Source organism: Bombus fervidus, chromosome 8 (genome assembly GCF_041682495.2).
Source record: "Bombus fervidus isolate BK054 chromosome 8, iyBomFerv1, whole genome shotgun sequence".
NCBI lineage: Eukaryota > Metazoa > Arthropoda > Insecta > Hymenoptera > Apidae > Bombus > Bombus fervidus.
The window spans coordinates 5,102,665-5,120,592 of NC_091524.1; the positions used below are offsets into that span (position 1 = coordinate 5,102,665).

A 17,928-nucleotide genomic window follows, 5' to 3' on the forward strand; every position below is an offset into this window, starting at 1 on the left:
GTACCGATTTTCCGCCACGGATCAGCGATTCCTTCGACCTTTATTTCCAGCGAATCGCACAACGTCGGGCGTCCCGTCGGCCCCTGGCCTTTTCCTGCATTTCGGACACTGCCGCGCCACCGGCTGCTTAAGTCAGGAGAGACTTCATTGCTTGCAAGATTTGCGGAGCGGCAACGCTTTGCTCGTGGATTACGCAAATTCGACAGTCGTCCCTGGATCCGGGGTCAGCGTCCACTCTGTGCTACGTATCGCGAAGCAAGTACGCGACGAGGGAAACGGAAGTTCGCGTTACGTTCAGTCGGAGACAAAATGAAATTCGAAAGCCTGCGTGGCAGGGTGTTCCGCGTTTCAGGATTTTAGAATTTCGGATGTTAGGATTTTCAGTGACCGAGGCGGGATTCGCGACACGTAGCAAACAGAGGGACAAGGCAAAAGTTTCCGCCATTGTATGGCGTCTCATAAATCTTGGATGACGAAATATACGAAGCGTGGGATTCGGATTCGCTGCGAGCTTTCTCATAATGAAACTTCCTCTGTCGAACGGGTGTATCGCGCGGACGCCTTGGAAAATTGACTTCCAACTCTGTTTGCCTTACTAAGCAACTCTAAATATCGCCGAGTTTAATCAAAGAAGACTTGGAAAAAGTAATGAGAGGGTTTTTAGATAAACTCGGTCCGTGTTTATCCCCTGTTTACCGTGTTAAAACGAGATCGAGGTTGCTCTTTCCTACACCGGGCGCCATTAGCAGCGAAAAAGGAGAGAGGGCAAACAGCAAAGTGGATTATTGGGACTGCACGTGGCTGTACTTACAGATTGTAGTGTACGTCCGCCATGTTCGGTCGATAGCGGAGCGCCTGGACGAACGCCTCCTCCGCCTCCGCGACGCGTCCCTGGGCGCTCAGCACACTGCCCAAATTACCATAAGCTGTAACAATCACAACGGAACATTTGTTACAACAGGGCCACACCGACGAAACGAAAAAAGTAACGGTTGCTACAAAAGGGAAATATTACTTCCTTTTCGATACTATCGCGTTTATTTATACGCCAGCTATAGAATTTAGCAACGACATAAATTTCTTCGTTATTCTGTCTCTGCGACTCGAATCTTCAAACAGCATCGTACATCACGAGAGTACACGAGAAACAATACGTCTCTCCATGATAGATTTTTAAAGGTGGCGCACAACTTCTTCTTGAAAAGCAATAAGACGCGATACAGGCACGGTCGAGACTCTTTCTCCATCCCCGGGGTTCCTTCTTTTTCTCCCGACTTCTTTCTCGGTTCTTTGTATTTACGAGCAATAAACCCGCGTGCACACGCGATCGTCGGTGCACACCGGATAGCGCGAATATCGTGCCACAGCGCACACGGTTGTAGCGAGCTCGCTTCCGCTTTTTATCTTCGACCAACAATATCGACTGTAAAACATTTTCCAGACCTTTCCGTCGCTGATTTGGACCGATGGCTACTCGAGCAGAGAGTAATAAATGAATCCGGGATCGTAAAGTTGCCCTGCAAACGCGTCACGGACCGATCCACCTTCCACGATTCCTCGTTTCTTTTCAATTCGAGAAATCGCAGGTGCGCTTTCGTTACACTTGGAATAGCTACTACAAAGTTACTCAAAACTATCGACTTCGGCGTTCGCGATAGAAAGTTTTGAAATTCTGTTTATCGATCCTTACAAAGTATCTTTGGCGATGATAGCGCTGCTGCAGTTTGAATGAAAATTTTAAGAAATGAAGTTTTGTGTAAAAGAAGTTTCGCTAGAAGGAAGATTACAGCGGATAAAAGAACAAGTAGATTACACGACATTGCCTTAAATAAGGTTTACTATTACGCGAAGTACAGCTCTTTCCCGGCTTGGCGAGGTCCCTGTACGATTATTTAAAAAGCTCTTGTATCTTCACGCTTCAAATTATTTTTCATTAGTACTTTAAATACTACCGCGCCGTGTGGTTTTAAGATGGATATAATCTGATTACGGGCTCCGTCCGTACACAAACGTAAGCAAGAAATAATTTTCATTAGCAAACAGTTCTCCTCTCTAGGGATTGTTTAAACGTGTAAACATTTAGTCACCTAACGCGTCTTTTAAAAACGAATAATAAACCGCTCGAACTCCACGTAAAAATTAAATCGTCGTAAAAAATTCTTAAACGACCCTGGTACCTTTTTAAATTCTCGAATCGTTCGAGTCGACTTTCTTCGAGCGTTTCCCGTTTCATTCTCGAGTCCTGAATCAAGCTCGCGTATTTAGAGCGCGTCGCGTTGGTCGGTAGCACGCTGCAGCGTTTGTCGTTAACGACATCGGGCCACGGTTCGAAAATTTTCGCCGTGCTTGGAAAAATAGGGAAAATTCCGCTCGTTCTACATTTTTCCCACGATCGAGTGTCCTTCGGTCCTTTGCGCAACGGTGGTTCGATCCAGTTAGCCGTTTCTTTTCAATTGCGACCGTGGCGAATGGGAAAGTGGAGCGCGCGCGAGCCAGCGAATTAAAGAGCACCGTGCACTGACTGTGCGATGTAAATGAACCGAATGATAGATTGAACGTCATAGGACGAACAAAAAGAAACGCGCCTCTTTAGAACGTTGAGCGAAATAATGGAGAGGAACGGGGCACGATGTGGCCGAGTGAAATGCGAACGCGAAAGAAACGATCGACGAAGAAAACACGGCCGAATGGAACTACGAAATCGGAAAATGATTATCCGTTATTATGCATTGCCACCTCGCACATTTTCTAGTATATCGTCGAACGAAATTCCTTTAAACGTTTCAACTAATTTACGTCTTCCGCTTGTTCAACGTTTTCCCTATCTTCATATACCTGCTTCTCCTGCCATTATTTTAACACCGAAATAAAAATACGATGCTTCTACGCCGGTAACACGGCGATAATCCACAAGCGGCGAGGTTGGCATTTTAAATCAGTCGCGATAAATAAACGCGATAAATCGCCGCAGAGCATATTTCATCGTCGTGCGATTCTATCGAATGCCGCGTTTCGTGCTACCCTCCACTGAGCTACGGCCCGATTTTACGCTCGTAACGCGATCGCTGGCTTCCTTCCTTGAAAATCGAACCCCTGATTCTTTCCCTCGAGTCACGTTCCAGTAGACTCGCGCCTAATCGTCTTCGCCGGGTGGAGGAAAAGTCGCGTTAGCGGAGGAAAATACCGGTCAAATAGACCTTCGATGGGATGGTCATCGTGCCAGCTAAAGCGAGTACAAACGACATCACGTACCGTAGACCTGGCTGACTTTGAAGCGAGATAGAGCGTGGAAGAGGAAAAGAAAAAGTAACGAATCGAGGAAAGGGAAGGAATCGACCGCAGAGTTTGTTGGACCAAGGTTCCATCCGGGATCTTCTATTTGTTGGCCAAGCCTGCTCTAACTCTGCGTCGTCTAACTTCAATAAACCAACGATCGATATGTTCCTACGTGATTGAATAAGGGATTACGTGGATTATTTAATAGGGAAGTTAAGTTTCGAATCGATCGAATAATTTCTCTGCTGGTTAAAACTTCAAAGAGAAGAGAATTAAGCGATTAAATAGACTGGAAAAGCCAGCGGTCGCTGTTGCAGCATGCGAAGCCTATCAACTTAAAACACAAATCTCTTTTTTTTTTTTAATCAGAGCATACGTGATGTGTTGTCCCCTGCGGTAGTGTTACCCTAATCTTCATGACCATTTCTCATATTTCTATTTCTCAAGGAAACACAACGTCGAGCTGGTTGTCATTCCTAAACTCTCCCACGTCAAACAATCACACATTCTACATTACACAGCGGCAGTTGCGTGACTCGAGTTATAGCAAATGCGCTCTCGCTCCATTTAATTTCCCGCCAAAAATCATTCAAAAGCAAACTGGTATCGATCTAAGTACGTTCGATGATCCTTAATAATGTAATGTAATGTAATGATGATCCTAAGTAACGTTTCTAACTACGTCGATCCTTACACTTTTGGTCTACTATGTACCTAGCTTTTACCTCGACCATTAAAACGATCCGCGAAGAAAGGCTTGTGACCGGACGGATATAGGTGACACGAGAGAAGGGTTGTCGGTGGTGTTTCAGCTTCGGTTCGCGTGACCGCCTCTCGCCCCTGCCAGCCGGCACCCTTTTGACGCGAAGATTAAAAGGGAAACAAAGGTGAAACTCGACAAAGCAGGTATGGAGCATCGTTGAAACGGTCGTCCGGCCAGCTATGTTTCCAAGAACATTGTCTATTCGAGGGAACTGTGACTCGCCGGAACTCGGTGAAACGAAACGACCGCGATAATAGCGTTCGGAAACTGAGGTGGAACCGAGCTCGGTGAGAAACGGAATCCAAAGGATGCGTCGGACCACCTACGGGTAATTAGGAGGCCAGGGGTGCGATATGAAGTTCAGATCGGTTAGATAAAGCCGGTAAAAACGGCCGGAGGTGGACAAAAACGGACAGAGACGGATAAGCGAAACGATAAAGCTCAAGTAGAGAGGGAGAGAGAGTGAGAGAGAGAGAGAAAGTCGCTAGGGAAACCGATGCACTTCGGGTCTCGAGGGACCCGTATCACTGATTCATCGAGCGAGAGTAGCTGAGTAAAGAGGAACCAAGGAGAGAGGATTACAAATATTCTGGACGATATATTAAAGTTTGGAAAGAGGTGGGGTAAGTTGATCGGAAGATGTTCGAAGTATTTATAACTTTATCAGGATACATAGAAAAAGGTAACTGACGTAGCGGATAGACAACGATGCAAACTATAAGGGCAGAGAGGAACGCGTGTATTCGCAATAACGCGAATAACGTGAGAGAGGCGATGCGACAAATAGAGGGAAAGATAAAACGATCGTGCGGGGTATAGACACGGCAGTAAAGGTACAAGAGGACGCGTCTAGCGGAGATATATAAAAACAACGACGAAGACGGATAAGGACTGAGGACGATAAAAAGTGGACAGGTGGCGGAGGAGGGTACGAAGCGACTCTCGTCGAGCTGGTATTGCATGTCGCGTATCCAGCTCAGCCGGCAATTTTATGTACACGGTAGGCGGATCGTCGGTCAGCCGGCAAGTTGAAGATGAGAGGCTGGATAGCGGGGGTCAGCCGCGCGCCGTCGAAATGAGTTGCCGTAGAGAAAACTGCCAGCGATATTCGAGCGACGCGGGCGGAATTTCATTTTTACATTGTGCTATATATTTCGTCCTTGCGGACATATCTGTCTTCGATCATCAGCCGGCTTTATCATTAGCACGCGACTCCCTATTATCGTTATCTTTTTAATTCATCCGCACGTGCAACCTATCTTTATTACTTTTCCTAGCGACTGCGGTACAGAGGGGACACCGGGCAGGTAATTAAAATGTTAATAGCTTGGTAAAGTGGCAATTGTTGCTGGCTGACGTATTCAACATTGAATATAAAATACGACGGAATATGATGTTCGATGCTTGGAAAAAATTTAACGATGAACTGCGTATATTAGTTGTACGTCCCTTAGGTATATAACTTTCAGAGTCGGTTAATAACTGCCACGAATAGGAGACCTTATGTTCCCCCTTGCAGAAGTAAGTCTCGCAATAAAATTCCCATTAATCGATACGAAGAGGAAAATAATGAAGGGAAGGGACTCACCTTTTGGAGGGTTCACGTGCAGAGCTGATCTATATAGGCTCTCCTCGTCGAACCAGTCGGCGTTCCTTAATAACGTCTTAGCCGACATCAGACAAACGAGTACCGCCGTAGCTAGCAGCACTGCCCTGCCTTTCCTTCTCGATCCGTGTCTTCTTGCTATCTGATAACATCCAGAGATCGCGGCTCCGACGATCAAACACGCGCCCACGCTCGGTAAATAGAGAATCCTCTCGGCTATGACGAAGCCCACGTAAAAGAACAAATTGCTAGCCGGTAGGAAGGGAAGCACGAGGAAACCGAGGGACGCGGCGACACTACTCGCTGCTGCCTGTCTGCTGGCGAATCCGTTGCTCCAAATTAATCCATTGTTAGGCCTCTTCGCGCAGTAACAATCACCGATCGGCCCGTTGTTATTGTTGTTCGCCGCTCGACACCCATCCGTGTGACATCCTCCTGTTCGCCTGCCGGCACACACGGGACACCTGGACGACATGGAGCGAGGATACTGCACGAGATGTAGACTAGTCTCCCGGACTGGTCGACGAAGCGTCTTGATCGTCCAGATCGAGGCACCGATTAGCGCGGTGTACAAACAGGCGGATTCGAGGTTTCTCGCGTCAAGGAGGCTCGTGATCCGCGGCACGGCGTCCATGGACCAGTCGAAGCTTAGTGTATTGGGACAAAGTAACATCCTGGCGCTTGCTGCTGGTAGGTAGAGGAATGTAAGACCGCGTGTCAGGCGAGATGGGTGCCTGGCGGTCGGATTGTCCGCGCTCGCGAATTCTGGCCTCGTGCCGGTAATCCTCAGTCTACCAAGAACCAACAATGCCAAACTTCCAGACACGATGCCGATGCTACGTGAGCGAGTCAAGCCGCAATTCACCTGGAAATACAAATAGTCCAAATCAATTATAAGTTGTGCGCGTTGGATACATAATTTCTGATCAGTCAACTGTGTCATGTTCTATTTTCTATCGTGTACGTAAATGAAAGGTTTCGTTGGTTGGCTCGGTAATTGGTAATAAGATATTCCTAGTCAGTGATTTGAATAAATGAATGGTGCATCGAGCGAGTAATTCATCACGGTCTAATGGTTGTCGTTCGTTATGAAGTATGTACACGCTTTTTAATCGAATGGTATGAAACCGTTGACAGACGCGAATCACGGCGAATGAAGATTAATTAAGGGCCGTCATGGTTACGAGCGCCAATATCGATGTTCATCCATAATTAAACGAGGAATCTTAATAATAATTGCACGTGTTTCGACCAAACAGCTGACTCATCTCTCTTCGTCGGCGAATTAAACTGAACGATTTGCATCCGGCGACGGTTTCCAAAGTAATTTAACTAGGAAACGAAACCGGTCTGTATCTCTATCGGTCAAAAGAGTCGCTCTTTCATGTCGAAAACATTAATTTAAAAGTGCTACCCTTTGGAAACCCTGTGTTTTCAACAAGTCGACGTGATGGGGAGCAACGAACGTCGGCACGTATTTTCCTGTCTTTATTTCAGGAAACTAGACGCGTTCGTATATCGTACGCGGTCAAACACCGAGCGAATAGATGACGCTTCCTACTCGAAAAACAGAGCGCCGTGGATAGAAAAACCACGGTTGTAGATCGCAAATATCGATTCGTGTCTATTTTTCCATTCGCCAGCTTCGTGATAGACAGAGAGGAAACTCTTTCGCGATCATAAACAGGATCGAAAAGCATCATGATGACTCGTGTGGCAACGTATGGCAGGTTCGTGTCGAACGTGTGTTCGCGTCTGGCGGATGACCGACGGAAGAGGAGAATTCGTTCGATCGGGTTTGGCAAATGAAGCGCCGATATAACACGGTGAATTTCGTTTTTCGACGATTTGTAGATCGTGGTGCGAGCGAAATAACAGTGGAAGCAGAACGAAAAAGAAACAAAAGGGACCGGAAAATTGTTGAACAAGGAAATATAATTTTATAGCAGGTTACAAGAAAATCGCGGGAAAGGCGTGCACGGCACGCTTAATCGACGCGATGCTCTCGAAAGCCGGCGCGGCGTTCCGTGCAAATGAAAAGTAACGTCGAAAGCTTTTAAAGCGAACCGTAGTGCGGCGTAATGCGAAAGCGACATTTTAATGGTAAATTGCGGGGCCGCGGAAGAAGTCGTGGGCGATAATTGCGAGCTCCAGAATTGTAACCGGTCTGGCTTTGTTTCACGTCGATGCTATAATTCGCGATAGATTCGTACGAACGTTCTTCCTTCCCCTCTTAACGATGCTTTTAATATTACTGCACCGACGCCACGTGAAAAATTGGATGCGACGGGACCCTCTACTGACTAAATCGTCTCGCTTCCACTGAATAGTAAAATAGTTTTTATCAGTCACCGTGGGAGTAGGAATTACGGACAACGATTGACCGTGAACCCAACGAATATTCGTGTTAAACCAGATAACAAGCGAAGAAAGATTCAGAAGATACAAGTAGATTAATCTGACTAGTATCGCGCGAAAGGTCTAATTACACGTGGCAAAGAATATATAGTAGAGAGAAAATTATTTATATATTTCATTGTCAAACTTAGTTTTCATTGCTTCACGCTATATTCGGTGAGAAGAATCTGTGCAACTCAAGATTACTATATCACCTTGGTAACTAGAAGGGACGTTTACAGCAAGAGCACAAGGGACCTGTTCTTTCATTGAATAAGAATGGAACGGTATGCGAAACTATGAGATACCATGAACGAAGGTCGAAAACTTAAGCAACATAGAAGTACCGTATTGTTACAGCTTTTGAAGAAAACAAGTTTGAGGGAAAGCCCGGAAAATCGAGGAGTTATGCTCGAGCCGCGGCGAATTCGGGCTAATCAAGGGACGATAGCTCTCACAGGGTGAAACTTTGGCAAGTTTGCGACGCACGAGTCGAGAAGGAATAATTCGCTACGGTAATGTAACCCAGTTACACAGCGTCGCTGACATTTTCGGTGCCGCGATAAACCGGGAATTTTGGTTTGAAGTTCGACGAATAAAGGACGCCTTTGACAAGAAAGCCGATTAACGAGGATTTAAGCAGAGCTACATGGGCCTCCGTCGTAAATGAATGGAAATTGCTCTCTGTCGTTTTATTAATAATTCTCTTGGAACGTGCCGAAGCTCTTTCCTTCTCTTTGATTTCTAACTCGATGACTATACTCTCTTTCATATCTTCTAGTTAATTATTTATTTATTTGTTTATTAATGATTTAATAAAAAACTGTTCAGTAGGAACACATACAATCATCGTCATTATGTATACGCAAGCAAGACACGAATATGACACTGTTTGATATGCGAGGAGAAAGTTAAGAACCTTGGAATTCGTTAACATTCATAATGACCACGTTGACGCAATTAAAACGACCATAAACAGCGTGAGGTAGTTAGTGATTCTCGTATGAGAAGAAGACGATATCTCAAGCCGGGCCAAGAAACATGGAATTTTGAGACAGGATAGAATTTCGCAGCTTCTAAGTATACCGTTTAGTACTTCGCGTGCAACTAGCGGGTCCATTGTAAGACGTGGATGCTTGAGCGATATTAGAATAAGTTTAAGGTGGCTAACACTTAGACTTGTTTGATAAAGAAACGAGTGGATGAATTCGTAATAGCAAAATATATTGAAACAAGTATAAATACAGAGATAGAGTATGCGAATTCTGATCGTCGCTCGCTTAATGCAACAATACCAAAAGAATATCATAGGGAACACGTTCATACATTTATATTAACGGACGTTATCACAAAAAGTTAATCTTCTTGTGTAACTCTAGCTGAACGTTACAAGAGCGATAACAATCTACTCATAATATTTTTTGTTTGTAGACCTTGTAGCCTAAAACAACGTTAGTATTCAAGGCTACAATAGTATGGATCTCCCCAGTCTTGAATTTTTTCCGGTTCAACCCGGGAACTTTTTCTACTGCCATGGGCCGCTACAAGTCGATACACAGTAGACGAATAGTTATGGACAATAGTTAGAACACGAGCAACATAAAATTATACTTTCAAGAAACGGAACAAAGATGAAAGAAAATAAAAGAATAGAGCCAGCAGAAATCTCCCTAGAAAACCGTTTTATTCTGGTCGAAAAATGGTTAACTCTCGTCTATCTTGAATTTTGAGACGACGCGACTCGATGGAACAACGGCGAACAAGTGTGCCATAATAAGAGGAAAAATATGGACGATCAAGAGCAAGAAAGATAAAACAGGGACAACTGGATAGGACAGAAAGGAAGAACTACCGAGAGATCGGCCTCTCGCGCGGCGCTACACTCGGAAGGGTGTCAGGAAATGCGAACGACCCTTGGCACCCCTCCAACGTTCGTCGGCTGGTTGGCTGGTCCACGACATGCATCACGCCAGGCGTCTGATGCATCCAGCGCATCCGGATACGATGTGCAGGAGAAAAGCGAACGCCTGGAGGTTCAGAGTCGAAGGGTCTAGTCGTGTGTCTGGAGGTGGTTGAAGGTGGTTAAAGCAGTCTAGAATCAGGGCGTGGGGAAACTAAAGGTGGCTCACCCCGTGCATCAGGCCACTGTCTCTGGCAGAATGCTGGCCTTGCTCTCTCGCGTTTGCACATGCTGCGTCATTATCGGTTACAAGGCTTGTCTTGTCTTGTGTACCCTTACCTTTTGTACCCTCGGCGGTTGCCGTTATGCAGGGATAATGCACGCGTGCGTCTGAGATCTAAGAAACCAGGCGAGAATTTCTCGTTATATGTGCCTGTGGTGCACGTGCGTACGCGCGTTAACGCCAACAGAGGATACGATATTCAATATACGACGAATTCGATATTACGCCAGTTGGTTACGATTAGCGTTCTTGTATACGTTCACGAGTAATTATATAGAGTAGTAGAGTAATTGCACGACGTTATCGGTTGACGCCAGCAGGCCGGAATAATCCGTGCGCGGCTCGGGCCTCCTCGTCTCCGGACTCACCTACTTCCGCTCGTCAGCGGTAATTTGATTACGTCGTTCTACCGGTAGACCGGTCCATTTTCAGTTGTTAATATTCGTAATGGCAGGCGGATCCGCGCACTACCGCAATCCGGCGTAATGCAGCTCTCGAAACGTTAATTTACGATAATGTGTCCGAGGCACGTGAGATGCGAGCGACTTGCAATCGACGGTCTGTAAATGTTGCAACTTCGACTTTCCACCCGGAGGCTCGTTCTTCCGGAGAAACCTCGCGATACGGAGAAAACACGAGACGAGGGAAAATCACGGCTCGTAAAATCTGATAGGCAGGATCTCACGGCCAGTCCATAAATCCCGGCTAGTTAGTGGCAGTTAAACTAGCTGTTCGACGAGGTCGTAGGTGATACGAAATTGAGTTATAAAATGGAATTTCGCGCGACCACCGACGCAACGAGGAATGTAACCGATACAAATACAAGTTTGGATCACGTATCGATAGTCTTTAGTCGTATACAGAATCCCCGTCGAAACGTTTAACCGTAGGATTAATCCACGGAACTGTCGCATTCGTAATTGTGTTTCAAACACTCGACGATGATGAGAATGTCGCAAACCTAACCCAAATATGCAAGTAATCGCGTTTTGTTCCAAACACGACATCCTCCGTGAACAGCACGTACATCGTAAACACACGATACGTCAATTACAACATCCTATCGCTGTGCACCTCATCAGCGGGACTTACCCTAGCGCATTAGCAACCCTCGATCGATACGCCCTCCTCTTGCTTCGCGCAGTCTAATGAATTATCGATAAATAACTTCCATCGTCTTCCACGTAGCATCTTGTGTGCACAGTTTGCACCGTGTTAAACCACTCGATGCAAAACTGCGAAGATCCATCTCCCTTTATCGAGGCCTGTACCCAGGGTAAGGTCCCCGAAGAAATTTCTTGCAGTCTCTTACCTTTCGACTCGACTCGCCGCGACAAAGTTCCCAGAGGAGACACAGAGCCAACGAGGATATTCCCGTTTCCTTGGCGAGGGTAGCCAGGGTCGACGACACAAGGGCCAGAATCAAAGGAAATGGCGACCTGGTGCGCTCGCAGTGGGCGCTGTATGCGAGTAACGCTGACAAGGTCAACAGACAGGCGAGAAGATCGGCACGACCGACCACGCCGGCCACTGCTTCGCTGTGAATCGGATGCGCCGCGAACAGGAAGCCGGTGATCGCGTGGCCGAGATTGTTTCTTTCAGGCAATACCTGCAAAACGTAAAAAATTCTCGCTGAATTGCTGAACAATAGTACGCGGATTGTGCGTCTCTCCTTCATTGTTCTGGGTACAGAGGCGGTGTGTTTTTTAACGCAATTTTTACGATCGAGGATAATGGACCAACTCTTATACGGAAAATAGGAATAGGAGCGATTTAGATAGTCATCGAAGGTTTCTATTAACCTATTAAATGTTGCAGCAACGCGAGCGTAGAATAGATCGAGAAATGGTATTTTACAGGAGACGGATTCGATCATTGGGAGTTTTGGACTAATTTGTTAGAAATGGAAATGGAACACGAATCGTTTCGTAACAAGACAATGATGTTTAATTGTCTCGCGCAGTTTTCGATATATTCGACGATTGTGCGGCAAGATAAAAACCGATTGCACTTATTCACGGAACGATCAGCGACAATGGCATTGCGGACGTTGTTATTCGGCGAGATTGAAAAAGCTGAAAGCACAGGACCGAGGCTCTTGAAACTTGAAACGAAACAACGGATTTCCCCTGGTAATCCCATTTCCATTACGATAACCATGGCAGGTGACACGCGTGGCCGTCAAGGGAGGACGGTGGACGCGGTCGCACGCGATTATTAACGTAATATTCCGGAATTAAATGGACTGGTAAAATTTTATTTCCAGCCAGTCGCCATAACGTCTGGTATTATCAAGTCTGCATGACGTACACTCTACAGGTGTCACTATTATCTCGTTTCCTGCTGCTCTGACGTAAAATCTGACCAACGCGATGCGCGCGACGGACGAGCAGCTTGTCCGGCTTTAATCGAAAAGCAGATGAACCAGTCGAATTCTCCGAGCCTCCAGCCCCTTTCCTCTTCCTATATCGAATTAGTTTCTCGTTTGAATAACCGATAAATTTCACCGAGCTTGCCAGCTTAATTAACGTTATTATACGCGAGTGGCGTGTGCTTTACCTTTCTGGCAACTCTAACCACAAGCACGGTGCAGGCGGCGTGTAGCGCGACGTTCACCAGATGATAGCCCCACGGTTCCAGGCCGCCCAGTAGATGATTCAGACGAAAGGTGGCCACGCAAAGAGGCCTGTAACTTCCGTGAGAGCCTCGATCATTTAGTGGCGTGCCCCAAAAATCGTTCTCCAGCAGCCGGTACCACGGCGTGCTGGACAGCAGGTCCGGATTCGTCAGAATAGCTCTTCTGCAACAAAAATATAACACGATCTCGTTAGCGACGTTTTCATTCACACGTATTATACATGTCGGGTTCTCATTATGATTAGAGTTAGGGGCGTGTAATGAATCTTCATTGGGATTAGCCATCGTTGTTATACAATCGAGGTAATGTTGATTAGCACAAGTGTGAGTATTACAGAATAATCGCGGTGATTAGACACTAATGACAATGGTCCTAGGTTCGATAACGAACCTGCGGTCAACGGGATAGCATAATATACTTTCCTCCAAAGTCTAGGTTTGACTCTTTATTAGCAACGTGAAATATCCACAGATCGTAAAGACGCTGTTTTACTCGCTGATGAGATCGCAGATGAGAGAATGTGTCTCCATCGCGGTGATACTACAGAAGAAAACTATGATGGGGTGTGTCTCAGGGCACGAGATCATCGGATTCGTCGAGGACAACCCTCGTTCAGAAAGTGAGGGAAATGGACGTTGCTTGTTGTTAATTGGTTAATTTCTATGTTGATGATTAGAGAAAGATGCTAGCCGCCCTTGAGAGAAAATTGCTAGTGGGAAGCGTCGTTCGTGAGAAAAGCAGATTTCCCGTACCTTCTCGTAGTTAAGGAGTTAAGGACTGTTAAGTCCGTTTGAAGGACCTTAGTTAACTAAATTCTAAGAATTATAGCGGGTCCTCAGGCTAGCTGAACATGTCCTGTGGAGATGCATCGACATCTGGTAATCGTCGTGCCCGAAGAATAGGGTCTGTGTGTGGCGAGCCACGGGGCAGAGACCATTGCAATATTTACCGTCAAGTGTCTCTACAATTATTTCTTTTTAACGAGAGCTTTACAATTATTCTATACCTCCATTAGATAAAACGTTTATCCCCTGACGGCGGTTACGTTCGGCGACTAGTTGTCGTCTCGAGCCCAAGCTCATTATCGCAAATCTCGGACAATTATAATTAAAGTATTGGGGATTTTCTAAAGAGTTCCAAAGGAAAGGCCCGGTGTCCTTTCATCTTCGACATACGTATGAGATGATATTGGATGTAGTGCGTTAAATAATCACTCCGTGTTTAGGTCAACAATATATTTATTAACAAGTGCCTTTTTTTGATCGCGTCGCGTATCGCTCTCGGTTTCGCTAGTCAATCTCGCTGCCCGGTTACAACTCGACTTTATCGCTTCCTGGTTCAAACTTAACTCGATCGGATTCGATTCTATTCTTTTTGTCGCCCCTCAATATCCCCACTATCCACGCGTTTGTTAGGCGTTCGCGACCGTTGCCACGCGCGCCTTCTTCTCGAACATTCGGCGGAAGGACCATTGGGATATTGATGGCTCATTAGGCACTTCGCTTCAGCGATATACATTGTTGGCGAGTGCCGTCACATATATAATTTCAGATTAAAATATACGTTTTAAACATATTTGAATACGGAACAAATCGTTAGTCGTTAGTTTCGTTCAAAATCGAACGAAATTCGACGGATCGTTTCGTTTCCACGGATTTGTCCAACGAACAGTGACAAGCAACACCGCGGGTCGTGGCATTTTAATCGACCCACACGATCGATATTCATGAGCGTCGCGGTGTTTCGGGCTCGTCTCGAGGCTGTGATACCGCAGGCGACGCACCTGAGCCATCGTCGTCGACGGGGGAAATGGGAACAGGGCTCGATGAACACCGAGCCAATAATTTCGAATTCCACGGCCCTCCGATAAGCCCCCTCGCCCCTCAACGAGGATCGTATCGCATTTTCTACGTGAGCTAGCGATCCACGCTCGAGACGGCCACGATCGACAATGGAAGCAAACGCTGCGCTGGTTGGATTCTTCTTGCGTGGAATTTAGATCGAACACCTGTTCCCCTGTGTTACTATAATCGAGAAATCAAATAGACGAACGGCGTCGTTCGTTGATTATCGAAAGACAGTCTCCGCTATCTACTAAATTGTCGATAATCGATCGGTTCATTTGTGAAAACACAGTTATTAGTTTTGTAAATGATTTTCGTTCGACTTGCTGGGAAATATATGATAAAACGGTAGTGATTTGGTTTCGAAGGTAAATTAAATGATTTTCGTTTAAGAAGATTCAATCTTTTTGGCGCGTTATAACAGCAAATTGTTCGGTAAACGTAATTCGTTTTGTTCTAATGGCAAATTTATAAAGCCTTCGAGCGTGGCGATAATTCTCCCACATCATGTATCAACACATGTTTAACGTGTAATCTATATTTATGCAGCATTTGATTTCCTGATTACAAACACGTTACGTAAACCTATCAGCTTTGGTGTCTGCTATTGTTCGAGGAAATTTGGACATGATTTTGGTAATAATGCTGATCGTTAATATATATTGCTGTACAAAGTAACAATAATTTCTTCTCGTAGAAGAAATTGTTTCATATGTTTGTCGTCGTACAACGTCAGATTGGAGTAAGTTTCGTGCAGATTTGGAAAGTTTCGACACGCAAGTTTACCATAAGTTGTTCGGACGAAACAGTTGATCGTTGCGTAAGGGCGGCGTAAGATTTACGATGTCGCAAAATTCATTAGAATTCGGAACAATTCTGCGCGACGGTGCTCGAATTCTCTCGGTTTCCAGCGGGCGAAACACTCGACACATTTATATGAACGAACGGATGGCACGTAAACTTCCCTCGTCGCTGTTTATTTCAATTTCCGGATCCTGTCAGGCGACGGTACACGCGCTCACGCGAAATTCCAAAAGAAACACACAACCCCGTCGATATTGGAACACGCGCAACGTTACTCGCCCCTCCCCTTTTTCGTTATATTATTGGCCTCGTTAACGTCGATCGATTCGTCGAGCGTAAAACATTAACGGTCGGCGTTTGCTTGGAAATATGAATGTTTAATGAAAATTTTTCGTTCGACCGAAAATAAACAGTTTCCAGTCGAAACTCACGAGTTTGCACTGTCAATAAAATCTTGTCCAGTGATTTTATAGTTATATATTGTCCGGTGTGTTCAAATTCATATCGATGAAAAAGAAAAGAACGAAGAAAGGGAAAGAGAAAAAGGAAGAAAAATGGAGACGCCGATGACGACCAGGACCGAGATACGAGCAATTAAAGGGTAAAAGCAGATCCGCAGATCAACCTCTTGGAGGTCTCTAACGTTGGGTAATCCAAGGTATTAGTCGGAGGCATCGGTGATATTAAGCATCTGTCAGAACTGTCGCGAAACGGGGACACTCTTCTCTCTCTCCCTGGCTGGTTCCTCTCTCAGTGTGTACACGTTCGTGGTATTCCCCGGGGACTATTTCTGACAGTACACGTGACGTTAATGAAACTCGGTCCCCGGTCTAACGGAGCAGTTCGGAACGTGACTGCACGCGGAGGGTTCGCAAGGCTGCAAAGGGTACGTGTACGCTCTTCTGCAGCCCCTCGAGTCGACGCTAATACCAGTCCAACCCCTTTAAGCCTGGCCTCGTCGACTTACGTAAGGCTATGGGATACCGATTCAATTTTCCGTGGCTTCTTGTCGAATCGAAAAGCGCTTAGCTGCCGGTCAAATTAGAATTATTGGTCGGCCGTTACGGCGTCCGAGCGAATTAATAAATTACAGCGTGTGCCGGTCGCTCCGTAGAGCCTCTCCCTTTCTCTCTGCCCTGCGCGCTTGTCCCGACTCGATATAGATACCAGCGGCGATATTAAAATCGGCCGATGATTAATCTTCGTAATCGTGGTTGGGCCGCCGTACACCGAGCCACGCGAAAGAGGTGGAAAAGAGAGAACGACTAAGTAGGGGTGGATGGCGAGAACCGAGGCAGGGATGACTGTCCTATCGATTGCACCCGGTTTCTATAGCGAGTCAGCGCCTGAGCCGAGAGAAAGAAACGGCTGGCCGGTGTTACTTTAGGCTCGACGATCGACGATATTGCTGCCTCCCGTTTCCCCTGACGTCGCTTTTTTCTTCTCGCCGGCCAATTCGGCTTTTCTCCCTTTCTTTTTTTCCGTCCTCTCGCTGTTTCATCTTCGCTTCAGCCTTTGCTTCTCGTTTCACGTCGGTATTACGGAAATCGAGATTGCAAGGCTCGGCTTCGATACACCTATCCCTTGACGGTAGCCACTGATTTGAAAGGTGGACATCGGTGTCGCGACATAAATATTCATGCGTAATTTCGCGACAGATGACAATTTAATTTCGCGAAACGGCACAATTAATCTCAGATCGACAAGAATTATTTATCGGATTCGTGAGGAAGCGGAGAGAAACGCTGGCTGAGAGAGCGTATTGGGGGGAGAGGGAAACAAGTAAAGGGTGACTGCGCGTTAAATTCCCGCGGCAATGGACGGCGCGACGCTTCGTTTATCTTTGGCGAAATAATATTTCACACACGCGGCACTGACAAAATTCGATAACGTCCGCGGGCATGTTCGATGCGCGTCGGTGAAATTTTTCCCGCGATCCGCGAGCCCTTCTCGCGTTGATTCTCGTTAAGCCCCTCGGGGTAGCGCGACAAAATTCAGATACAGTCGGTGGCCACGGTCCCGTTCGACGCGATGCGACAGTAAGCAGCACCCGGTCGTAAATTGTCAGGTGTTACGATCGCTTTCTATCTCTCTCGTTGGCCACGGGGACGTGACTTTGCCGCTCGGATAAATAGAAATTCACGGGACACGATACGGGGATCGTTTCTTCGGGAGCGAGAAGCTGCCGCGCGATCCCCGGGGGATGATGCGGCGCCCGGCAATTTGCACGACATTCCCTCGCGTCGCCACCTCTTCGTCCTCCGTCTTGCGCGCCACCCTTCTTTCTTCTCCACTTCTCCTCGAGCAACCACTGGGAACGGATCCCATTCCGGGAGAACGAATCAACGACGGGGAAAGAGGGCGACGGTTTAGGTAGGATGCGGGGCCAAAGACGTCGGGAAGAACAATAAAAGGGC

The 17,928-nt window shown here is 46.4% G+C and overlaps 1 protein-coding gene across 2 annotated transcripts in view; it reads right to left on the reverse strand.

The window, feature by feature from the left end:
- The window catches only part of Tmtc2 (Transmembrane O-mannosyltransferase targeting cadherins 2), a 221,152-nt gene that overhangs the window by 77,313 nt on the left and 125,911 nt on the right, over positions 1-17,928 (reverse strand). For both annotated transcript variants that reach the window (XM_072009581.1, XM_072009580.1), the window contains exons 4-7: positions 12,785-13,025; positions 11,538-11,834; positions 5,628-6,510; positions 812-926 (exon numbers count right to left, since the gene is read on the reverse strand). In XM_072009581.1, coding sequence (XP_071865682.1) covers positions 812-926; positions 5,628-6,510; positions 11,538-11,834; positions 12,785-13,025 — 1,536 coding nt within the window. The remainder of the gene's footprint in view (positions 1-811; positions 927-5,627; positions 6,511-11,537; positions 11,835-12,784; positions 13,026-17,928) is intronic.